This window comes from Cetorhinus maximus, chromosome 15 (assembly GCF_964194155.1).
Source record: "Cetorhinus maximus chromosome 15, sCetMax3.hap1.1, whole genome shotgun sequence".
Taxonomy (NCBI): Eukaryota; Metazoa; Chordata; class Chondrichthyes; order Lamniformes; family Cetorhinidae; genus Cetorhinus; species Cetorhinus maximus.
Genome location: NC_135893.1, coordinates 68,260,864 through 68,286,729, shown reverse-complemented (window position 1 = coordinate 68,286,729; position 25,866 = coordinate 68,260,864). Strand labels below are relative to the sequence as shown.

Genomic DNA, 25,866 nt, shown 5'->3' with positions numbered 1-25,866 from the left:
AGTGCCATTCAATCCCAATTGTAAATATAAAAGGAAGGGTACTCTACTAATAATACAGATGATACAAAAGTACCTTTTGTTGGTGTTTGTTTGCCTGCTTTGCCACTTCTTTAGTGGTTAGTGAAACTAACTACCACAAGGAGTATTTGAGGCGAATAGCATAGATGGATTTATGGGGAAGCTGGATCAACACATCAGAGTGAAAGCAATAGAGGGATATGCTGATAGGATTAGATGAAGATGGCTGCAAAGAGGCTCATGTGGAGCATAAACACCCAACATAGACCGATTGGGCCAAATTGCCTGTTATGTGCTGGTGACACGATGTTGATGGTATCCGGTTAAGAAACGCCACAATCTATCTCAGCAAGGGAAAGGGGACAAATCCAACCTCCTTAATCTCTGCCTCATGTTGGAATGCCCTGATTGTGCCTGCAGAACATCCTGACTCCAGGTTGTGCTCCTCTTCCCAAGGATAAATAAGTTTGATTGAGTGAGCTAATGGTTCAAACAGAATCTCACTTTCTTTGGTCTTTCCAAAGGTCGTCTGCTGGATATCCTCCAAACAAAGGGACAGAGAGGATATGTTGTTTTTTTGGAAAGCCTTGAGTTCTACTATCCAGAACTGTATAAGCTGGTCACGGGAAAGGAGCCCACACGGAGATTCTCTACTATAGTAGGTAAAATGACTACTCTCATTTAACCTTTAAATTCATATTTCTCAGAGTGGAACAATTCTAATCTTCAAAATAATGTGCAATAAATTATGGTTAACTATTGCAACAAATATTACAGGTTAAATATTATTCTCTTTCTTTCTTTCTGTTCTGTTGATTCTTTATATCTATGTTGAAAGAAAGTGCACTGTTGTCATTTTAAATTTGAAATTAAGAATTGGGTGCAGTTCTAGGTAATTAAAGAAATATTCTAGACCTGGATTGAATATCCAAATTATCTGGACCATATCTGAAAAACTTTACAGAGCTAGCTACAGGGAAAGAGCAGGGGAGTGGGATGAATTGGATAGCTCTACCAAAGGGCCAGAACAGGCATGATGGGTTGAATGATGGGTGGTTCTGTTGAAGGGTCGTGAGGACTCGAAACATCGACTCTTTTCTTCTCCATCGATGCTGCCAGACCTGCTGAGTTTTTCCAGGTAATTCTGTTTTTGTTTTGGATTTCCAGCATCCACAGTAGTTTTTTGTTTTTATGATGGGTTGAATGGTCTTCTGTGCTGTATCATTCTATGATTCTTGAAGCTGACAGAATGTCGGCAAATTAAAGGATTTGAGTTAAGGTCCACAAATACATAATTGAAATGACTGCTGAAGTATCTAGGGGTATTTTTTCTTAAGTCCAGCTCCCTCCCTCACTCTGTCAGACTCAGTAACTTCCCCCTCGTTGGAGCTCTGACCTAGAGGCTGCAGTATCTCCACTAATGTTAAGCCAACTTCTTCATTATAAGATAAAGGCAAAATACTGCGGATGCTGGAAATCTGAAACAGAAACAAAAAATGCTGGAAAAACTCAGCAGGTTTGACAGCATCTGTGTAGAGAAAGACAGAGTTAACGTTTCGAGTCCGCATGACTCTTCTTCAGAGCTAAAGGGAAGTAGAGATTATAAAGCTCAGCAACTCCTCAAAGTCAGTTCCACCTAAATCATCATAGTTTAAACAGAATATTAAAAAACAGAATCAACAGAAATTAAACAAAATAGGATGCCATGAGTGGTCATTCTTTAATATGTTTGAATTCGAAGGGATCTCAGTGATGAAAATCCCTCTTAATACAAAGTAGATTTTATGCATAGATGTAAAATGAGAGAACTGTTTTTGTATTCTATAAAAAAGGTGGTGTAGATACATTACATGTTCAAACAAGGCCATACATATTGGGCTTAACTTTGGAGTATTTCCTGAATTGATTAGAGCTGCACCTGATTCTTAAATTCAAATTATTTGAATTTAGTTTGAGTTGGTCCCCAGTTTTCATTGCTCCATCATTGGCGACTAGGCATTCAGCTGCCTGGGCCCCAAGCCCTGAATTTCCCGCCCTAAACCTCTGCACCTCACCTCCTTGAAGATTCTCCTTAAACTTTGACCAAACTTTTGGTTACCTATTCTAACATCTCTTTATCTAGATCAGTGTCAAGTGCCTGTTTGATAACACTCCATTGAAGTGCCTTGGGCATTAAAGGTGCTAAATAAATAAGTTATTGTTGTTAAATTTAAAGAGAATGTGGTGTGGTCATGAAATGTTTTAGTCCTGCCTCACTCTTGCCCTCTGATATTGACAACTGTCGGATCATGTGGATCCTCATCGCCAGTTTGTTGTGAGACATGACCGAGTTTGTACTATTGATAGAGTTGATCAGCAGGCATTTCTAGTTTATTTAGCAGCAGCAACTACATGTGTGCTTTCACTTCAAACTCTGTGTCTACACTACTAACTACGAACTACTAACTACTGAGGTAGCCCACGCTACTCTCCCATTGGGTATTGAAGATCATGTGATCTTCCTTAACAAACATTCTTCTGATAGGTATATTACACATTAGATAAAACCATAGTTACCACAACAACCATGTTCTATATTGCAGTGGAAGAAGGACATGAGGGTCTGACACAGTTCCTGATGAATGAGGTAATAAAACTACAACAGCAGACAAAGGCAAAGGAGGTGCTACGGTGCGACCTTCAAGTCAGGATGAAACAGCTTGAGGATGAGAAGAAACAGCTGAAGCTGGTGAATCAAGAACTATACACTTTCCAGGAACGTTACAACAAGATGAAGGAGGAGAGAAACAACTATAATGATGAGCTTATGAAAGTCAAAGACGACAATTATAATCTAGCGATGAGGTATGCACAGCTCAGTGAGGAGAAGAACATGGCAGTGATGAGAAGCCGGGATCTACAACTTCAGGTAAGACATAAGATACTTGGGAAAATTTAGCACTCCCAGTTACTGGCTGATCGCCTTGCCCCAGTGGTGTTCACAGTTACCAAGACTAGTGCTGTAATATTGCTGGTATCAGTATAAATGCTGTAATTGTGCTGGTAATGGGGTATGTACATGATTGGGTATATACAAAGAATTAGGAGCAGGAATTGGCCATACGGCCACCTCGAGCCTGCTGCGAAATTCCATAAGATCTTGGCTGATCTGATTGCGGCCTCAACTCCACATTCCGTTTACCCCGATAAGCTTTGACTCCCTTGTTAGTGAAGTATCAGTGTCAGGGCTGTAATACTGCTGGTATCAGTATCAATGCTGTAATAGTGCTAGTCATGGAGTATCAGTATCAATATCAATGCTGTAATACTGCTGGTACCAGTGCTGTAATAGTGCTGATAATGGGGTATCACTGTTAATGTTGTAATACTGCTGGTATCAGTATCAGTGCTGTAATAGTGCTGGTGTGCCGGTATTAAGACCTCAGGAATATACAATACTACCTTTCTGCAGGCTGATGATTTTGGTTAAATGAAGCACTGTTGTTACTGGCACTTGTTACTGAAGCATTTTGCAAGGTGACTAGAAGTTTAGCTCCCAAATTGGTGTCACACAGTACATTTGATAACTGTTTGTGTTTCACAATTAATTCACAGCAGTAATTTTATCAAAATCCCACATCTACTATGCTCAAATTGCTATAAGTTAATAATAAAGAATTTCACAAGCAAACATCCTACCATTAAACCAACTAGGCGATCATATCAGTATTGTACCTATTATCACTACATTGACTTCTACAGTTAGAATGCCTGACAGACACAAGGCAATGTTAAGCAGCAAAAATGGAACTCCCTCAAAAAAATGAAATGACTGCTGGGTTCGAATGGCTCTTTCTGTTAAATCACTGGGCGTACTTTTCCCAAATTTGCACCAAGTGTGGTAGCAGGCGGGCAAAATGACATTCCACTCGCCGATGGCGATGGCAGGTTTTCACCACGTATTACCCCGAGCCCGCCACATTACATATGCATTCCCAGGAAACAAGCAGCTTCCGTGGCAGGCATGCTGTCATTCGCCCGCCATCACCTTGCCGTTGCATCACGCCAGCTGTCATGTTTAAAAGGCAGCCGCCAGCACAGCACTCATCGCCACCAGATCACCACCGCTTCCCAGGAGACATGGCCAGCAAAGGAAAAAAGACCACAGCCGCCCCCCCCCCCAGCTTCAGCGACGGGTCCCCCAAGCGACTGCTGGATGCTGAAGAGGCCCACCGGGATGTCCTGTACCTCACTCTAGCTGCAGGAGGGGCAGCAATGTGACCAATCCAGCTTGGCATGCAGTGGCAGCGGTGGTCAGTGCCAATACTCTGCAAAAGAGGTCAGCCACCCAGTGCTGCAAGAGGATGAATGATCTCCTCCGTTCCGACAGGGTAAGTCACTCTTCTCGTCACCCTCAACTCTCACACTCACAAACCCATCACACATCCACAGGGCCCTAACTCACTGCCAGTTCAAGGGACATCACCATTCACTCTCTCACACTCACCATCATTGCACTCAACCCGTCCATGGGACCACTCACCACCCACACAGGCCAGGCATACTTAGCATCTGGCCTGGCAGGCGTCCTGCTTACACTTTCTCCATCTCTATTCATGAGGACAAGCTGGCACACAACAAGAGGGAGAGGTTGCAGACTGGTGGAGGAATGCCTGAAATCAAGGTCCTCACGGACTTTGAAAACAGAACCATCCAGCTGGCCGGCGAGGGTCTGGACCGTACCTGTGCTGACGCTGAGATCGGTGCTACTCCACCAAGTGAGGATCCAGCAGTGCAACATCCATCAGACAGCCATGATGTGTCCTGTTTCACAGGCCACTGCCATGCACTAATTATCTCCCTTTGCTTTCGCAGGCACATCTGCCAAACAGCTGACAGATTCCATGACCCAGGGCCTCCAAAGAAGCTCCAAAGAAACCTCTGAAGAGGAATCTGGAGGCACCTTCTTTGAAGACCTGTCACAGCGCTCACCCACACCCTCCAGCAGCGCAGAGACACACACCTCGGTGGTAATTAGCTTTAGAATAGCCTCGGGATCACAATCTGGTAAGCACACCACATTCTCTGATCCACAGCAGGCGGCGGCAGAGACTTCCCAGATCCCTGACACTCGGAGGACTGCTGGAGGCCAGAGCATTGCTGAGCCCGAGTCAGATAACGAGCCTCTGGACTCGGTCATGTCACAGTTGCTGGAACTGCAATGGCAAGTTAGGGGACATCAGGAAGGGATGTCCGCTGCACTCCTCAGATTACAAGGCACGATGGAGGAGTCCGTCCGCCTTCACTCTGAGGTGATAGCGCTGGCATTGCAATGCACCAAGGTCAACATTGGTAGGGTGGTGGCCACCATGGAGACCTTGGTCCAGGTCTTCACTCCACTGCTGTGTGGGCTCAACTCTATCACTGACGCCATAGTTGGCCTCCAACTGTGTGTACCTGAGAGGGGTGCCAGGCAGCTCAATCTCACTCCAGCTAGCCCTGCTCCTCAAGGAGACAGCCTGGGGCCCCCTTGTACCCATAGAGAGGAGGATCAGCAGGTGCACACTTTGAGCCCATCCATCTCGGTGACTCCAAGAGTGTCCAGCGCATCCGACCCCAATTCCTGTGACCTCAGCAGCTCCAGCTCCGCAGGCCGAGGACGGTGCCACTGCCAGACAGCAGGACCCTGAAAGCAGGCTGGGGCCCTCCAAGTCTCGGACTCTAGAGGGCGCCCATGAAGGTCATCACAGACAGGGCATAGCAGTCAGCAGGCTGCCTCCACCTCCACCGTGGATGTCCAACAAGACATAGTGGCAGGGTTAGGAAAGTTAAGGAGAATTAGCTGCACAGCCTAGGCAAGGGTGTTGATCACTTGTACATACTGTTCACTATTGTCAATAAACTCCCAAGAATGCCTCCCTGCCTATGGCTCCTTGTTCTGATGAGCAGTGTTCTTGTCACTCAGATGTGAAACCTTTCTGCACAAGATAAAGACAGCTGTCTCAGTCCAGGGCCCCTTCCCTGTGCTCTGTACAGCCTTCAGACCACATTACTGATGCCTGCACCTCGGCAGTGCTGGTCATTGCTGCCAGAATGTTGTGGGCAGGTGTCACAGAGTTCTCTCATTCTCTCAGTGTGCTCTCAGCACCTTTAAGGAGGGGTTGGCCCCCATCTCTTCAGTATCTGTGACCACTGATGCTGTGCACCAGCTCCTGAAGGTGCTCAAGGTAGACAAAGCATCAGATGCTTCTAAGGTTTCATGGCTGCGTCTCTATGATATGACCCTGAACACAGAGCACAAGTGAGCTGCCCTCGGCCAGACAGGAGTCAGACATTCTCAGAGGCAATGTGAAGATTTATGGAGTGTCCTCACTGCATGTTGTCATCATCCTCCTGCAATTGAGCAATTATTAGGGCCTCCACTGCATCTCCATGACAGGAGCATTCTCACAGAGGGTATTGGGGCCGCGATAAGCCAGACTGGAGTCAATTGTTCACAGTTGCGATGTGAGGATCTATGGGGTCGCCTCACAGCATGTCGTCGTCATCCTCCACAAATCTGGCAGCTTTGAGGGCCGAGTGCGCCTGCCTCATTTAGCCAGTACGAGTGCTGCATCCCTGTCATCGTCGCCTCCGAGGACCTCCTCAGTCTCATCCCCATTGGTGTCCTCCTCATTGGAGGAGACCTTCATCTCCTCCATCTCCCCCTCAGCCAGCTTGTCCCCCCGTTGCAGCGCCAGGTTGTAAAGGGCACAGCAGATGACGACGATGCGTGACACCCTCTGCAGACTGTATTGCAGGGCTCCACCAGACCAACCCAGGCAACGGAACCTCATCTTCAGCATCCCGATGTTCTGCTCCACCAAGCTGTGAACTGCAGCATGAGCCTCATTATAGCGTCACTCTGCTGCAGTCTGAGGCCGCCACACGGGTGTCATCAGCCATGGCCTCTGCGGGTAGCTCTTGTCCCCGAGGAGCCATCCCTGCAGCTTCTGTGGACCCTGGAAGACTGTAGGGATCTGTGACCGACTGCGGATGTAGGCATCATGCACACTTCCTGGAAACCGTGCGCACACCTGCAGGATGCATTTCTGGTGGTTGCATACTAGCTGCACATTCAGTGAGTGGAATCCCTTGTGGTTGATGTAGTCCACAGTACGTAGCGACAGAGACTGGAGTGCCACATGTGTGCAGTCATTCACACCCCGCACCTGAATCCCGAGATCCGGGAAAATCCAATGGCCCTTGCATCCTGGCTGTCCCGGTCCCGGGCGAAATGTACAAAGTTGTGTGCCCTCGAGAAGATGGCATCCGTGACCTCATGGATGCATTTGTGGGCGGCTTGTGACACCCCACTGAGGTCACCTGTGGAACCCTGAAAGGAACCACTGGCATAGAAATTGAGCGCCACGGTCACTTTGACAGCCACTGGCACTGGATGCCCTCCATGTCCCCTTGGCGCCAAGTCCTGCAGTAAGTGGCAGATGTGAGCGACCAGCTCCCGAGGCATGTGCAGTCATCGGCGACACTGGTTCTCAGTCATCTGCAGGGATAGCAGGCGGTGTCTATAGACCCTGGCTATTGCTAGGCGCCGACCAGACACAGCTCGCTGTCGCTCCTGGGCAGCGTGTGTGGTAGCCCCAGTAGCCTCTTCTTCCTGAGGTTGCCGCTCCTGCCTTTGCATGGCCAGGAGCCTCAGTCGCTCTCTCCTCCGTTTTCTTCGCTCTCTGTAGGCCAACGGGCAGACAGCTAGGTCACCAGGCTCCATGCTCCTGATGTGGCATGGAAGAGAGAGAGAGACGTGGTTAGCATGGGTATACTCAGCACCTTTCCTGGCCCTGTGTGACCGTCCCTTAATGCTTCCCGGAGAGTGCAGGTCACCCCAGGTCACTCCTCGGATGGCCACAGATGAGTGCGCTGCATGGCTGCCCTGTCAACCTGCGACATGGGGGTCACTGGTCCTAACCAGGATGCTGAGATTGTGAGGGGCTGTGAGCACCTCCAGCAGTGACTGCTACATGGCCAGTGTTGGCAGGAGATTGTACAACGTGTGCAGTCCAACTGCTCCGCGGTCCAATAAAGTGGTGGTGGACTCGCAGACTGTGCTGGGGGGTCATGGGGTGGGGGGGTTGGTGGTTAAGGTCTGGAGCACTTGGTGGCACTTTGGTGCCTCCACGTTGTTTGCATGGGCGGGCAGGCTAGGAGCCCGACCCCAATCATATCACAGTGGCTGTGCCTGAACTGTCTCAGTTGCAGAGGCCTGGTCAGTTTATACAGGGTCCCTGCTGCGTGGCCATTCCCCTCGCCTACCCTGCCCCCGAACTCGATTTCTTGTGTGTGGGATCCAACCCCAGGGCAGCAGTTGCCCCCCGCCCCCCGCCCCTCCCCTGACAACAGTCGCCTCCGATGCTGAGCAGCAATTGTCCCCGGACATCCCCCCGACAGCAGTTGCCTCTGTGGCAGGGCAGCACTTCACCCCGACCCCCCCCAGTGCCCCTGAAGCCTGCCAAGCAACAAGCGACCCTAGCGAGCTGTGCGGAATGATGCTGTCCACTCACCTCCAGCTCCCCCAAAGTGAAGGCCGTCAAATGTACGTCGCCTGTGTGGTCTTGTGAAACACGTTGTCGTGCTTTCACACCGACATAGATGGACAATCCGGTGAGGGTCCAGGAGCCTGTTGGGATGGCCTTTTAACGATATGCTGATGTATTACAATGAGCTCCCCAACGACCGTTGGCGGGAAACGCAGCCCGCTGTTGGCAGGCTGAGTGGATGATCACGACCTGCCTTCCCACCATCGTGAAACATTGCGCCATATTGTCCGCGCATGCCACCTATCACGCCTGCCACCAGCGGGCACGGTAAATTCTGCCCACTGTCTGGTTTAAAGAGGAAATGTAGTATGTCAAACTGCCAAAGAATGAGTATTTTTTTTTAAAGCAAAATGCTTTGCAGTAACACTATTTAGCCGACGGTTTGAGTTGAAACAAATCCTGTATGGCCATATAATTGGCACACAGCTACAGTATTGTTCTACTGTAGTACTACAATAGGTTCATCTTATGTTATCAAAATAGGACATATAATCATTACTTGCTCCTCAACCAAGCTGCTCCAGTTTGATGTTTGGTTTAGGGGAATCACATATTGTGTTTATACTAAGCTCCAGGGACCTAAACTCACCTTGTCTAAACGAGAAATGAACAAAAAAAGAACTAAATTTTATATCGTGTTTTTCATTCTAGGATGTTGCGAAATACCTAACAGCTGATTGAGAAATGTAGTCATTGTTGTAAAATCGGGACACATTGGGCAGAATTTCAACTGCCAGAGAAGTGACAGGTTTGGGTGTGGGTGGCAGGGGGTTGGTTAAGCTCTGAAAAGTAGCAATGGGGCAGAGACCTGACATGATCCCACCCACTTTCGGGTTTAACCCAGGTAGGTTTGCAGATGGGAGGGGAACCCCTGTAGAGTTGTTGGGTAACCAATTATCATCCAGCCCACGGGTTTCCCGCGCTCTTTGGAACTTGCCAGGCTCAACAAGGCAAGAACACAGCAGGGAGTACTTCTTGAGTGAACTGACAAGCTGGTAATCTTTCAAACAGTGAAACTGACCAGCGGTATTCTTCCCTGGATGAGAGGCTGCAGCTAACTTCCTTACACCCACCCTGTTTGATTTAAGAGGCTAGCCTCTTCCTCCTGTACTTAAGAAACATCACTTCATTTCAGTCCCTCAGATCCCCACATCAGGACCACCAGGTAAGATGCTGAGACTTGAGGTTGGTGGGGTGGGGCAGTCTTCCCAAATCTCCTCGCCATTCCTATGGTCGCTGAAGCCTCAGGAATCAATGTACCATTCAGCCATTCTAACCTCAGCTGAGGCCCATTTAACTAGAAATCCTTCCTTTAGCAGATTCAGTATGTCATCCCGCTCACTCTCAGATTGGTCAAGAAACCCGGAAGGGGGGTGCTCATAATTTGGCTGAGTTAAAGAACCCTGGTAAATCTCGCTGACATAATAAACAGATTCCTGACCCACTACTGGGTCACCCACTACATGTGGATCTGTTAAGCTAAAATTTTGCCCCAACAACTATTTGCACATAAGATGCCATCATAGAAAGGTCCCGCAAACAGTGGAGATAAATAACCAGATAATCAATTTTTGTGATGTTGCTTGAAGGACAAATGTTGGTCAGGACACCAAGGAGAATTCCTTAACAAAAACAGAATTACCTGGAAAAACTCAGCAAGTCTGGCAGCATCGGCGGAGAAGAAATCAGTTAACGTTTCGAGCCTTCATGGCCCTTCGGTAGAACTGGAGCATAGTTAGAAGAAAGGAGAAATATAAATTGGTTTAAGGTGGGTGGGGGGGGGGAAGAGACACATTGAGGGTGTGATGTGATGATTGTGGAGATGAGCAGATAATCAAAAGATGTCACAAGACAAAAGGGTCAAAGAGGTGTTGAAGGTGGTGGTCTTTGTCTGAGAAAAGTGCTAATTAAGAATGGAAGACAGGATATTCAAAGTACAGCTCTAGTGGGGGTGGGGTGGAAAGACTAGAGGTTTTAGTTTTAGATTTAAAAATAATGGAAATAGGTGGGGAAAGAAGAATCTATATAAATTATTGAAAAAAAAGCGGGGGGGGGGGAAGAAACGGGGTGGGGATGGGGGGAGGGGGAGTTTAAGATCTAAAGTTGTTGAATTCAATATTCAGCCCGTAGGGCTGTAAAGTGCCTAGTCGGAAGATGAGGTGCTGTTCCTCCAGTTTGCGTTGGGCTTCACTGGAACAATGCAGCAAGCCAAGGACAGACATGTTGGCAAGAGAACAGAGTGGAGTGTTAAAATGGCAAGCGACAGGGAGGTTTGGGTCTGTCTTCCATTCTTAATTAGCACTTTTCTCAGACAAAGACCACCACCTTCAACACCTCTTTGACCCTTTTGTCTGTGACATCTTTTGATTATCTGCTCATCTCCACAATCATCACACCACACCCTCAATGTGTCTCTTCGCCCCCCCCCCACCCACCTTAAACCAATTTATATTTCTCCTTTCTTCTAACTATGCTCCAGTTCTGCCGAAGGGCCATGAAGGCTCGAAACGTTAACTGATTTCTTCTCCGCCGATGCTGCCAGACTTGCTGAGTTTTTCCAGGTAATTCTGTTTTTGTTTTGGATTTCCAGCATCCGCAGTAGCTTTTAGCTTTTTGTTTTTATCTAAGGAGAATTCCTTACTCTTCTTCAAACATTCCTATCGCATTTTTTATGTCAACCTGAGCGGGCAGGTGGTCCATGGTTTAACGCCTTATCCAAAGGTCGGTATCTCCATCTGTGTAGTACTCCCTTGGTACTGCACTGATCATGCCCTCATATAATGGAGGGGGGGATTTGAACCCGCCACCTTCTGTCTCAGAGGTGAAGTACTACCCACTAAGTCTTCGCTCTCAGTTTGATTTCTAGTAATCATAGCATTTTGTCACATCATTAACCATCCTCCTCTGCCTAGCCAGAGGTCCTGATTGCAGGTGCGTCATCCTGGGTAAATGTTTAGTTCAGATACTACACTCTTCAATGTTGCATGTGTGCTCCTGTACAAATTCCAATTTTTTGCAGTGGATGGAATTGAACAATAGAACTCTGTAGGTGAACTGGCGAATATAATTCAGAGATAATTTGCTTTGCACTATACCCAAACCTATACTAACATTAAACCTCAGTGCAAGACTAATTTGGAAAGCAAACATCAACAAGGTTTACACTGGTCACTCAGAGTTTGTAATTAGACAAATGTCACTTACTAACAAAGATAAGATGCCAAATTTTCTATTTTACAACAGTGACTTCACTTCAAAAGCACTTCATTTTTTGTAAAGCACTTTGGGTCATCTTGAGATTGTGAAAGGTTCTATATAAACGCAACTTTTTTTCTTTAACAAAGGAAGGAATTACCGGGGTGAAGCCTGAGTATCCTTCATCGGAGGATTCAGATGTGTAATACAGTCTACTCTTGACAATTGAAGGAGGAAAGGATATCTTATATATAAAAAAAGGTAGCCAGCAGAGGAAAGTCTGCAGGGGACCACATGCACCTATTTGTCAGTTATGTGTTATGATCCCCAGCTGAGATTACCCCTGGACAAGCCTGATCCCAGAGCGGAACCCAGCTCGATAGATCCTAACTTTTATTTGTTTGTTTGGATATATGGAGAGGGGCTACTGAACAGACTCGCTGGAATCGGCTAATGAACTTTTAACAAAAGCATAAACATTTATTACACAAGAAAAGATGAATTATATTAATACTCATTCACTCACAACTTTACAGATATATACAGATTTGTAAGGATAACACAAGTTACAAAAACTATCTTATACTCTAATGTTCAAAGTAAGTACACAGTCCATATAAACCAATAAGCATCCTGTGGTCAGACACACCACTCTGAAACCAAGTGACAGACCTTAGCCAGAAGCTATGGATCTCTCCTCAATTCTCCCCAGATGCTTGTCACACTATGAGCCAACCAGTCTCACTGAACCCCATCTTTCACACGAAGGTTTCCAATCTCCACTCTCCAAGAACTCACTTCGGAATCTTCCCCCAAACCGATACTTTCTCCCAGACGCCTTCCGCAAGGATTCACCTCCACGGTTTCGAACTCTCCTTCCGAAGCTCCACTCCCCTGGGTCACCACATACATTCAAGCTGTCTTCCACGCGCTCTCTCTCACTGACTCAGCTGTCAACAGTACACCACTGCTTCACATGCCCATAGCAAAGAATTACAGACCTTCAGCTGCCTCTTTAGACCTGATCTCGCTTTAAATCTGCTTTCTTCAGCTTTTTTCTCTTAAAATCTGAAGCTTGGAGCCTTTCTCTCTGCTCCTCACTCTTAACGTCATTTAACAGGACATTTTCCAAGTTCCTGTCCTTCCCTTTAACTAGAAGGTCTGCTTGGGACTTTCTCCTGTTCCACCCCCCTAGATTTTGTAGTATTTTCCTTTAATTTAGGACTGGCTGTCTGTCCCCTTTGCTCCAGTCTCTCCAGGCAGCTACTTTCAAAACCAAATGAACTCAAACAGCTTCCAAATCAAGTTTCTTCTGTGTGTGTCTGTCGGAGGGACCTGCCTCTCTGGACCCCTGTTGCTAGGCAACAGCCCAGTTTCTCCACTCTTGTTTGTTTAACTTAGCTGCAACGGTTGTAACACTCTCATCAGAAATGCAGGCATCTTTTAAAGTGAAATTGAAACTCAATTTGACCTTTTCTTAACACACATACAGAAATACAAATCAAACTTAAACATTAAATCTAAAACTCATTCCTAACACCTACAAATACAAATATAACTTACTTAAACTATCTCGATTTCCTAACACATGAATGTACTTTAGGCATTTCTTTAAATGGACTTTAAAACCCTGCACTTCTGCCCGAAACAGAGGTGTTTAAATAGGGAAAAAAAGAAAGACTTGCATATATTTACATATGTTAGTGGACTAATACTGATCTACTAACCTCTAACATTGTTCCATCATTGATCCTCCAACTGTTAATATTAATCCATTAACCACTAACATTGATTCATTAATTGCTAACATTAATTGTTTACAGAAATCCATTACTGTTAACACTGATCGACTGGACGCTCCACCTATAGTTAATTTTAAACCATTAGCCACCAATATTGATCCATTAACCGCTAACACTGATCTGTTAACCACAAGCACAGATCCCTGAACCATTAACACCGATTTGTTAATCGCTTACATTGATCTATTAGCTGCAATGCTGGGCCATGTAATTCTTTTTTGTTTTAAACACTCACTCGGGTTTATAGTTCATTTTGACCTCTGATTTACATGAGAGCAAATTGGTGACTCACTCAAAAGGTTATTACGCTTAAAAGGGTTAATTTAAATGTACCCACAGTGACAAATTTAAAATGGTCTCAGATTTAAAATGATTACAGAAAGATTAAAATGGTTACAGAACATCATTACAGGTGTAACAGGTTGAGAAAGAAGAGGAGAAAAGAAAATAATTTTAAAAAAGCAAAAAAAAACTGCTTTGTGGCTTTACTCCCAGCAAGTAAACGCTTCAACAATGTCTAGCATTAGAATGCTCAAATATGCCACTAGTAAACCTAGTCATATAATCACTGAAATGGCCAGCTCCTGTTGATTGCAGGTAGGTTCTTCCAATGCTCAGTTGTGTTCTTTCTTCCGAAACTCAGTCTGGTCTTCGATATTCAATTGGATTTCTCCTTCCCTCGATGACAGCGCTGGTCTCTCATGTCTTGCAGTGAAGATCTCCAACGTGTTCAACCTTTTATACCCTTTTCAGGGGATGGGGTTAGATTACTTTATTGACAGGCCACATCATCCTATGAGGCTTCCTTGAAAAGCACAATACCCAATTATATTCTGTGCTCGTTGTCTAAACCATGGTTTAAACCTGTCCAAAAAACTGTCCATCTTTCTTTCACTTTCTCCAATAATTTTCCATCATGTGAAGCCCCTTGCAGTCAGTCTTCCAGAAAAAGACGTTTGTATTTTGCTGAAACACTATGTTTCAACTTATCTAAGTTATCTCAAGACCTAACATTCATAAATTCAAACGCCAGTTTCTCTCACTTGCCTGCACAATCTCTGTTGTTTTCCCTGTTGGCATTTGTTTCAGTTTCCCAGTTCAGCAGGTTTACTTTAGAAAGACTGAAATTTGAGCAAGAGATGCTATTTTCAATCCAGTTCAGTTTGTTTCTGGGCATGATGGATAATATGATAATATTTTCATCATGAATTCATTCAAAAAGGGTTTTTTTCCCCGCAGCCATTGATCTTGATGCTGTTTTGATGCTGTCACACAACAACTAGCAGATACAATAGACAAATCACTAGACTTAGACAAATCATTTTTTGCAAACCTAGAAGCATCAGTACAGAAATGCCCATGAGGACAGCCACATGCTTGTTGTGATGATTAAGGATCTTCAGGTATAATGACAAGACACAAGACTTATTGCGAATAGCCACTTGATCAACATTATACAGAACAAGGAGCACTTGGTGCTATCTTGTTTTAGATATAGAAAATGTCTATTATTTATGGAATCCAGCTAGACCCCAGGATATGAATCGAACATTAGCATTTATTATTCAACTCCCAATCAGTTGCATTTCACAAATGTGGGTTTTGTGATCCCAACTGCAGAGAAACAATCTTTTCTCCTGAGTATTTGTTTGACGGAGTCCATACTTACAAACTTTCAATCCCCTTTCCAGTCAGATATTCATCTAGTTTTGTTTTCAAGAAGTTAATCAAGGCAGTGTTAATTACTCCTGATAGGGGCTCTCTTGCAAATATTTACCATCCCGTGAGAAAATAAAGAATTCTTCCAATGTTTAGTCTTGCTCAAGGCATGTTGATTTTGAACTCATGCCCTTGAGTACTGCAGTCACAGTTTAAACTAAATTACTTGCTTGTATTTTCATTATTCACCCTTGTCAGCATTTTCTTCTCTCCAATAAAATCAGGCACAATTCTGTGAGCATCTCTTCACAATTTAACGATCATTGCCATTCTTTTCAAATTAGGTGCTCAAAGTTTCACACAATGCTCCAAATGAGGCTTCACTGATAAACTGTACAGAGTTAAAATAATGTTCCATTTTATAATCAAATACTTTCCAGTAGCCTCTCTGTGCTTGATTAGCCTCATTTATTACAGCTCCACATTGATTGGATAATTTCAGTAAATGGTTGATAATCACACCTTAAAGCCTTTTTCGCTTTAGGCTTCTGTCAATGGATACTGATTCATTGCATCCTTCAGTGGCAGGTGGAAGCCGAATGGAATATCCCCGATCTTATCATTTTAGTTTAATTTGGTATATTATTTTAAAATTCAGTTTGAGCTGGTCCAGCTTTCCAAAAAAAGTCATAGTTGAGGTGGGGGGTTGCGGATGCATGTGTAATCATTTCACCCGAGGCTGGTAAATCTTAGTTAGCTAGTCAGTTAGTTATTTAGAGTCTCATGCACCTAATGGCCACCCATTGTTAACACCCCTGTCTGTCCAGAGCAAGATATGACTCCAATCGGAGCATGCTCCTGGCCTACATCCGGCAGATTGCGATGTTTACAGTTGCAAATCTGCAACAGACTCTTCTTGTCTCTGGGTTATTTCTGTAACCAAAGGTATTTTCATTTAGACAGCCCTGGCAAGAGGACTGGTGGACTGGCCTTCAGCCTGGCTCCCACCTTTCAACCGTTCTGGCCCTGCCAGGCCTTAAACTTATGCCAGCATAGCTCTCTGAGTCATGGGCACATGCAAGCCTTCCTCCACATTAAGTAGCAGCCTACGCAAGATAGCACAGTGTCTGTACATAACTGATAGACACCCCATGTAATATCTGGCTTTATATTCTGTCATCTTTCTGTTTTCATTAATTTGGTTATTTTCATTAATTATATTTTTCAACAAATATAATTTTTGAGTGGGCTGCCATTCCTTGACGTTTTGATGGTGTACTCTCATTTATGGTGTGTTTCCTAATTTAAAATGGGGGGGAGCCCACCCATGGGGAGAATGGCTGCTCATAGCCTTTATACATTGGAGGTGAGATTTTCACCCTTCAGGAATGGGACGTCCCAACTCAGAGAGCTGCCAACCAATCAGAGAGCAGCAGCTCTCAATTACTGGCAGCACCATCATGACCACAGCTGGTGCTGCACACAGGGCTAGAGGAGGAGGTGTTCAGTGATGGATTGGAACTTTGTAAGTGCTTGGGGGTTGGGGAGTGGGGTGGGGGGTAGCGGGGAGGGGTCCAGGATTTGTCAGGGCATGGTGGAGGGGGGAGAGAGTGACACCTTGGTGGAGGGGTGCTCTCTGATGGGCCCAGGTGACCAATTCAGGAAGGAACCCCTTCCCCCATCGCCCCCATTGGCTGCCCACTGGATTTAACGTGCCCACCCCACCCCCAAAACTTCAAACTCATCAGCAGGGGAAGGGGTTCTGTTGAAGCATCATTGACCTGAAACATTAACTGTGTTCTTCTCCATAGAGGCTGCCAGACCTACTGAACATTTCCAGCATTTTCTCTTTTTATTCCTGATTTCCAGATTCTGTTTTTGTGTATGTGTGAGGGCAGGGCAGAGCCTGCCTGAGTGGCCCATCTCCTTGTCCACTTTCCAGTGCCTCTCCAACATCTGCAAGGCTCAGCTTGGCTGTGTGATGGAATTCTCACCACCCACCTCGATGGGTGCAGTTGCAATAATGTGCTTGACACCATCCAAGGCAAAGCAGTCCTCTTGGTTGGCAGCCGTCACTGAACTCAGTATTGATCCCTCCCTCCTCCAATAATGAACTCCAGAAGCTTACCCAGCTTACTTCAATAGCACCTCGTAGCGTTGCAATCACCAACAAGGAGAAGGACAAAACCAGAAAAGTCATTGGGCATGCCCTCACTGCATGTTCCCCTCCAAGTTGTACACACTGACTTGGACATACATCACCATTCCTTCATCATTGCTGGATCAGAATTCTAAAATTCTCTACCCATCAGCATTGCAGGAGCACAATCAGCATATAGAGTGTAAAACTTTGTGATGTTTATGATGACCCACCACCACGTTCCCAGAGCAAATAATGGTGGGCAATAAATGCCAGCCTTGCCAACATCACCCTCATCCTGAGAACAAAATTGGAAGAAAAATCAAGTTGCTGCACAGCAATTGAGAACAAGAACCCAGTCTAATTATTTTCCCACTCCTTGACTTGAATGCACTGAGGCCAATTGTAGCTCGCTCAATGATACTCGGGCTCTTATGCGTTGATTCAGCAACCCAGGAATAAATTCTAGGATCTTCTTGGTCTGTATGTCGGGGAGGTGTATATTTGCTTTGAGCTTCCGGGGAAGTTTTGAACACCTTCCAAAAATGCAGAAAGGTCCTATCCATTGGGCAGGCCTTGTGAACTAATTCAGTCACCTTTACAACTAATCCCTATAGATTCATGGCCTATCACTTCTAAATCCTCACTGGCTATTCCTTTGTGGTCTCTAAAGGGGAATGTTTTCTGTTGTTTGCTATTTATAGTGTATTTAAAGAAGAGATAAATTATTTTGTTATAAACAATAAATGGACAAAGTGTCATCCTGTCCCCTGACCCCCACTTCCCACTATTTAGATAAACAATAAAATGTTCCAGAGCACCTTTCTCACTATCAGTATTAGCATCTAATTATCTGTCATAGCCCAAAGCTGAGGCATTCACTTGTGCCAATGTGACAACTGTTTCAAAAGTCAACTTTAACTTTTCTGGGGCCTGACCAAAATTTATTAAGTGAGACAACAGCTTGTCCAAATGTTATCTAATGCAGCAGTGATGATTAAAGTAATTGGTAGGGTAGATGGAGAGAATCTATTTCCTCTGGTGGGGGAGTCCCAAGCAAGGGAGCATAACCTCAAAATTAGAGCCGGGCCTTGAAGGGATGGTGCGTAGAAACATTTCTTCACACAAAGTATGGTGGAAATCTGGAACTATCTCACCATAAAGTCAGTGAGGCTGGCAGTCACTTGAAAATTACAAAACTGAGATTGATAGAGTTTTGTTGAAGGTCAGTGGATAGAATCCTGGCGTCTGAACCAGAAGCTCCAGGTTCAAGTCCCACACCAGGTCTTGATAACCAAGGAAGATGCATTCATAACATGGCTGAACAGGCTGAGTATCAACTTGTAAATCCAACAGAAGCCAATGGCAGGCCGTAAGGGCGGGAGAGATTCCTGGTTAGCCATGTGATATAAAGAAAATTTGAGCCTCTACCATCACTATTCATAGCTCCAGACTATAAGATGCTTGTATAAGTGCATGTTGCCTCAGCAACTCTGGGTCTGGGGGGCCAGTTGGCTCAGTTGGCTGGACGGCCAGTGTGGATCGGATTCAGGACCTGCTTCCTTGCCCTACCCATGGTGGAGATCATGCCGCCATGGGTCGGACCTGTCCTTGAGCAGAGAAGTGATAAAGAAGAAGAAAAGTTTTGTTAGGCAAAGGTATTAAGGGCTACAGAACCAAGCCAGGTGGATGGTGGTAAAACACAGTTCAGATTGAATGGCGGAATAGTCTTGAGGAGCTGACTGGCTGACTGCTGTTTCTTCTTATGTTTCTGTGGTGTTGGTTTAAAATATTAATCATGGTGTTGTTAATTAATAATAATCCTGCAAGCCTGCCATCATTTATTTCAACATGTAGCTTTACTAAAGGTGACTTACTAAAGGTTACAGAAAAATTGGTATCATTTAAATGGGCACCAGATTAGTATTTAAATGGTAAGCTGTATAACTGGATGCAAGGCAAGGGGATTAGAGTAGATGCCGACCAATTCTGATTTGCTATTGGCTGCAGTTGCTTTCTATTGATTGATTTCCAATAAAAGCTTGTAAAGAATCACAGCATTTTTTTCCCCCTTTCTTGTATCCACATTGCTGTAGATCGATCAGCTGAAGCACAGGTTAAACAAGGTGGAGGAAGAATGCAAATTGGAACGCAACCAATCCCTCAAACTGAAAAATGACATTGAGCAAAGGCCAAGGAAGGAGCAGGTGCTGGAATTAGAACGAGAGAATGAAATGTTAAAAACCAAAGTCCAGGAACTACAATCAATTATTCAGGTAACCATGGCCACCATTAATCCAACATTTAATTACAAATAAGGAATCAAAAAAACAAACAATCCCTCATGCAGAAACAAGGCTTACACTTAGAAACGAAAACCTTCACTGTCATTTTAAACGATGGGGCATCTAAACTTGTGACAGTGTGGCAGCAATTAAATGCTTTTTGATGAGCTTGTCGGTGACTCCTGGATAACTGGATAACCTTCTGCTTAGTAAACAAAGCTGCCATTTGTATCCTACTTTGAACCTGTGCCAGTCAATGCATGGAATGCTTCCATATCTGCTGCCAGCTTGTTCTTTTCAGCATCTCGCAGAGTCTGTCATTTTTCACATGTTGAAAGCACTCATTTCCATTCATTGGGCCTGGTTCAGATTGATTCAAACAGTGTCAGGACCTCTAATAACTGCTGTTACTGTGACAACAGCATCAACTCCAAAGGTTTCCTGCAGCCTGCCCAGAGCAGAACTATTGGTCGTGCTGGCTACAAGCTTTCATGTATTGAGTACTATATTACAGTAAAGTAAGAGTTTGATGGATTGAAGGGTGCATTTTATGGGGAACATTCTTTTTTAAGTTTCAGGTATCTTCTCGCCCCCTTCATCACACATTATCTTAGGCAAAGCAAGTGTGTAGGCAAGGATCAAACTTGCAAATATTCACCACTGCTGCCATTATATTAAGTAAACTCTAGAATATCTCTCATCACCACAACTCGGCTTGTTTGGCAATATTAAACAGATGAAAACATCCTCCCTTCCTCCAGCCCCGGCAGTACAGCAAGAATTGTGATCTCCACCCATAAATAAATATCTTTTCAGCCTTAGATCTTATTTCTGATCAGTTATTTATCCAATTCTATATTCAAGCAATTTATTGGCACAGCATCAACTTGCCTTTTCTTCTTCCCTATACCAGTACTGGGAGGTTATGCCCATCGGGAAAGAAACAGACCGGGGCCCTCTCGGCAAGAAAAGAGAAGGCTGGGCAGTGACCCGCAAGGCCAGGGAGAGAAATCATGGGCCATGGTGCTCCTTCTGTTTCCAGGCCTCTTTTCCCCTTCTCCTTAACCCTCAACGGTTTCTGTCGAGCGCCTTCGCTGTGTGCTTTGGATCCTATAGAATAGTGCAGCACAGAATGAGGCTATTCAGCCCATCGAATCTGCACCAGTTCTTTCAAAGAGATGTTCAGTCAGTCCTACCTTGATCTCCCCTGCCCGCTCTTCCCCTATAATTTTCCTCCAAGCTTTTATCCAATTTTTTGAATGCTATTTTGAAATTGTAACCACCACAATAGCAGGGAGGGGGTGCAGTCCAAATCCTACCTACTCTTCATGTAAAAGTTTTTCCTTCGCTCACCTCTGGTTCTTTTGCCAATCAACTGAAGTAAAGTTAAATCCGGACTACCTGATTAACGATCCTTCAGCCATTGGAAACAGTTTCTACTTATTCTGTAATTTATACACCTCCATCAAGTCCCCTCAGGCTTCTTGGCTCTAAGGAGAACAACCCCAGATTCTCTGTAATCTCTCATCCCTGGAGTCATTCTAGTAAATCTCTTTTGAACCTTCTAAAAAGCCTTCACACCCTTCAGGTGCGCAGAATTGGGAACCATAGTCACATTGGGATCGAAGTGTTTTATATAGATCCAGCAAAACTTATTGGCTTTTGTGCTCTAATTATAAAGCCCATCAAAAGCGCAGGTTTCTGTATGATACACTTTACAACCACGGCTTTGTCTGACAGTTACACACAACTTGGTCATTGGATGGTATGTTACTTCCCTGGTGCCAGGGTCAAGGATGTCACAGAGCAGCTGCAGGACATTCTTCTTGGGGAGGGTGATCTGCCAGAGGTCATGGTCCACATTGGTACCAATAACTTAGTTAGGAAGGGGGATGTGGCCCTGCAGTCAGAATTTAGGGAGCTAGGTAGAAAATTAGCAAGCAGGACCTCTAATGTAGTAATCTCCAGATTGCTCCCAGTGCCACATGCCAATGAATACAGAAATAGGAGGGTGAGACAGATGAATGCGTGGCTGAAAAGATGGCACAGGAGGGAGGGCTTTAGATTCCTGGGACATTGGGACTGGCTCTTGGGGAGATGGCACCTGTACAAGCCAAACAGGTTGCACCTGAACAGAGCTGGGACTGAGTTCCTTGCAGGACGGTTTGCTAGTGCTGTTGGGAGGGCTTTAAACTAACTCAGCAGGGGTGTGGGAACCAAGAAAAAATATTAGAGAGGAATACAAAATGCTGGGATGGACAGATAGCACTAGTATAGAGATTAGTAAGTTAATAGGTAAAGTCAGGGTGAGGGAGAAAGTAACAAAATCTAAATCAGGGTTTCTATGCATGTATGTGAATGCACAGAGTATTGTAAATAAGATTGGGGAGTAACAGGTGCACATTGCCATGTGGAAATATGATGTTGTGGCAATAACAGAGACCTGGCTCAAGGAAGGGAAATATTCCCGGGTACAAGGTGTTCAGAAAAGATAGGAAAGGAAGGAAAAGAGGAGGGGTGGTATTGGTTAAGGAGAGCACTGCAGTCTGGAGAAAAAGGATGTTCCAGAGGGTTCAAGGACTGAATCAATTTGGCTAGAGCTAAGGAACAAAAAGGGTGCAGTTACATTGCTCGGTGTAGTCTATAGACTGCCAAATCGTGGGAAGGATGTAGAAGAACAAATCTGTAGGAAAATTACAGAGAGATGTAGGCATTATATAGTTATAATAGGGGACTTTAATTACCTGAATGTAGACTGGGGCAGTGGTAGTGTAAAGGGCAGAGAGGGGCAAAAGTTCCTAGATTGTGTTCAGGAGAATTTTCAACAGCAGAATGTGTCCAATCCAACAAGAAAAGACGCACTGTTGGACTTGGTTTTTGGAAATGAGGCAGGCCAAGTAGATCAAGTGTCAGTGTGGAATATTTAGGAGACAGTGATCATTGTGTTGTACATTTTAGGATGATGATAGAAAAGGACGATAGACAACCCAGGGTAAAAATAATTAAGTGCACAAGAGCTGACTTCGATGGGGCAAGAACGGAGCTGGACCAGATAGACTGGAACAAAAGGTTGGCAGGATAAACTGTAGCTGAACAATGGGCTACGTTCAAAAGGGAATTGGTTCGGGCACAGTCAAGGTATATTCCATCGAAAGGGAAAGGTAGGGCGAACAAAGCCAGAGCTCCCTGGATGAAAAATGAGATTGAAATAAAGATAGAGAATAAAATGTGCACTTATGACAGGTGTCAGGTGGAAAATACAAATGAGAACCAAGAGGAATACAGAAGGTTCAGAGGGGAGTTGAAGAAACATATTAGAGAAGTGAAGAGGGATTATGGTAAAAGATTGGCAGCCAACATAAAGGGGAATCCCAAAGTCTTCGATCGTATAAGAGTGGTAAAAGGAGGAGTAGGGCCGATTAGGGACTTAAAAAGGAATTTACGCATGGAAGAAGGGGCCATGGCTGAGGTATTAAATTAATACTTTGCATCCATATTTCCCAAAGAGGTAGATGCTACCCAGGACGCGGTGACAGATGAGAAAGCTCTGTCTTAGAAGGGTTCAAAATTGATAAGGAGGATGTATTGAATAGACTGTCGGTATTTAAAGTTGACAAGGCACCGGGGCCGGATGAGATGCATCCAAAGATATTGAAGGAAGTGAGAGTAGAAATTGCAGGGGCGCTGGCCATAATCTTTCAATCTTCCCTAGACTCAGGGGTGATGCCAAAGGACTAGAGAATTGCAAACATTACGCCCTTGTTCAAAAAAGGTTGTAAGAATAAGCCCAGCAATTACAGACCAGTCAGTTTAACTTCAGTGGTGGGCAAGATTCTAGAAACAATTATTCGGGATAGAATTAGTAGTCACATAGAAAAATATGGGTTGATAAGGAAGAGCCAGCTTGGAGATCTCAGGGTGAAATCATGTTTAACTAACTTGCTGGAATTTTTGAAGAGGTAGCAGAATAGTTCGATGAGGGTAATGCTGTTGGTGTGGCATACATGGACTTTAAAAAGGCATTTGATACAGTGCCACACAACCGACTTGTGAGAAAAGTTATTGCTCATGGAATAAAAGGGACAGTAGTAATGTGGATACAACATTGACTGAAAAATAGGAAGCAGCGAGTAATGGTCAATGGATATTTTTCGGGCTGGAGGAAGGTTTGTAGTGGAGTTCCCCAGGAGTCGGTATTGGGACCCTTACTTTTCTTGATATATATTAATGATTTAGATCTTGGTGTGCAGGAGACAATTTCAAAGTTTGTGGATGATATGAAGCTTGGGAGTGTTGTGAACTACAAGGAAGATGGTGTGGAACTTCAAGAGGACATAGACAAGTTGGTGGAGTGGGCAGATGAAGTTCAATGCGGAGAAGTGTGAATTTTGGTAGGAAGAACATGGACAGACAATATAAAATCAAGGGTGAAATCTTGAAGGGGGTGCAGGAGCAGAAGGACTTGGGTGTATATCTGTATAGATCATTGAAGGTGGCAGGACAGGAGGAGAGAGCAGTTAATAAAGCATATAGTATCCTAGGTTTTATTAATAGGGGTATAGAGTACAAGAGCAGTGAGGTTATTCTGAATTTATATAAGACATTCATTTGACCTCAGCTGGAATATTGTGTACAATCCTGGGCACCATATTATAGGAAGGATGTGGACACATTGGAGAGAGTGCAGAAGAGGTTTACAAGAATGGTTCCAGGGATGAGAAACTTCAGCTATGAGGATAGACTGGAGAGGTTGGGACTGTTCTACTTGGAGAGAAGAAGGCTGAGAGGAGATTTGACAGAGATGTTCAAAGTCATGAAGGGGCTGGACAGAGTAGCAAAAGAAGCAAATGTGACGTGAGAAAAAACTTTTTCACACAACGAGTGGTTCGGGTCTGGAATGCTCTGCCTGGAAGTGTGGTGGAGGCAGGTTCAACCAAGGCATTCAAGAGGGCATTAAATGATTATTTGAATAGAAACGATGTGCAAGGGTACAGGGAAAAGGCAGGGCAATGGCACTAGGGCATAATGCTCATTTGGAGAACCAGTGCAGACATGATGGGCCGAATGGCCTCCCTCTGTGCCGTTAAGATTCTGTGATTCATATTACACAATCAGCTCTCCTTCTTTGAACCTGGCCCTATGCAATATCTGGACAGCAACATCCAAAAGACTTGAACCTCACAAGTACAACAATTCCATGCAGAAATGAGAATATCTTGAACTAACAGTGACATATTCTATTGATGAATGACTCCTGGTTTTACTTCCAAGTTTAAAAATGGCAAAACCTTTCAGTAAATTAGCACCAATCAGTCACTTGCAATAATGTGCTATTTCTATACACACAAGTGGGCTTAGTCAACAGAAAAATCACACTTTGCATTGAGTGATAAGTATTTTCTTGTTTTAAATTGAAACTAACCACACTTGCGAAAGTCCAGCTTGGAGCATAATAGGAGAGCATTGTAGTGCAGATGCTGGAAATCTGAAATATAAACAGAAACTGTTGGAAATACTCAGCAGGCCAGGGCAGTATCTGTGGAGCAAGAAACAGAGTCAACACTTCAGGTCCACAATCTGCACGAGTTCTGACGAACGGTCACTGAACTCTGTTTCTCTCTGCACAGCTGCCGCCAAATGTGCTGAGCATTTCCATCACTTCCCGCTTCTACTGGAGCAAAAAGAACCCCTTTTGCCAGCCCTCCAAAATGCAATCAGACTCCTTGTGAGCCCCTCAGCCCCCTTCAGCAAGAAACCCAGCAGCAGCTGCCTGAGGTCAGGTTTGGCACAACATTAAACATGAATTTCAAAACAATAGTTAACATATGAAGAAAACACAAAAAACTTGCTGAGCAAAAAAAAAGTCAATGTCAAAGCAATAAAGTTGATCATTTTAAGAAATGATGGGATTAATTAATGGAAACGACCATTAGAAAGTGCCAAGCGGCAGAGCTAATTAATAAAAGCTTTTTTTGCCTTTTTGCTTAAGAAGCAGAGCAAGAGAGAGAGAGAGACAGGACTAGGCCCCCGAGTCCTGGTCACCAGGGAAAGGGGAGGGGACCAGGGCGGAGCTAAGGAGTTGGGTTTAGCTAACACTGACCTTGTGTTTGCCTCTGGTGGCACACACTCTGAGCTGGCCTCGGCGGAATTCATACGAAGGCTGGCATTGGAAGTGGGTTGCCTTTCAGCCTGGG

At 44.7% G+C, this 25,866-nt stretch overlaps 1 protein-coding gene across 1 annotated transcript in view; it reads left to right on the top strand.

The window, feature by feature from the left end:
* Positions 1-25,866, top strand: part of card11 (caspase recruitment domain family, member 11) — a 225,828-nt gene that overhangs the window by 107,185 nt on the left and 92,777 nt on the right. The window contains exons 3-5 of the mRNA XM_078558591.1: positions 543-680; positions 2,601-2,926; positions 19,484-19,663. Coding sequence (XP_078414717.1) covers positions 543-680; positions 2,601-2,926; positions 19,484-19,663 — 644 coding nt within the window. The remainder of the gene's footprint in view (positions 1-542; positions 681-2,600; positions 2,927-19,483; positions 19,664-25,866) is intronic.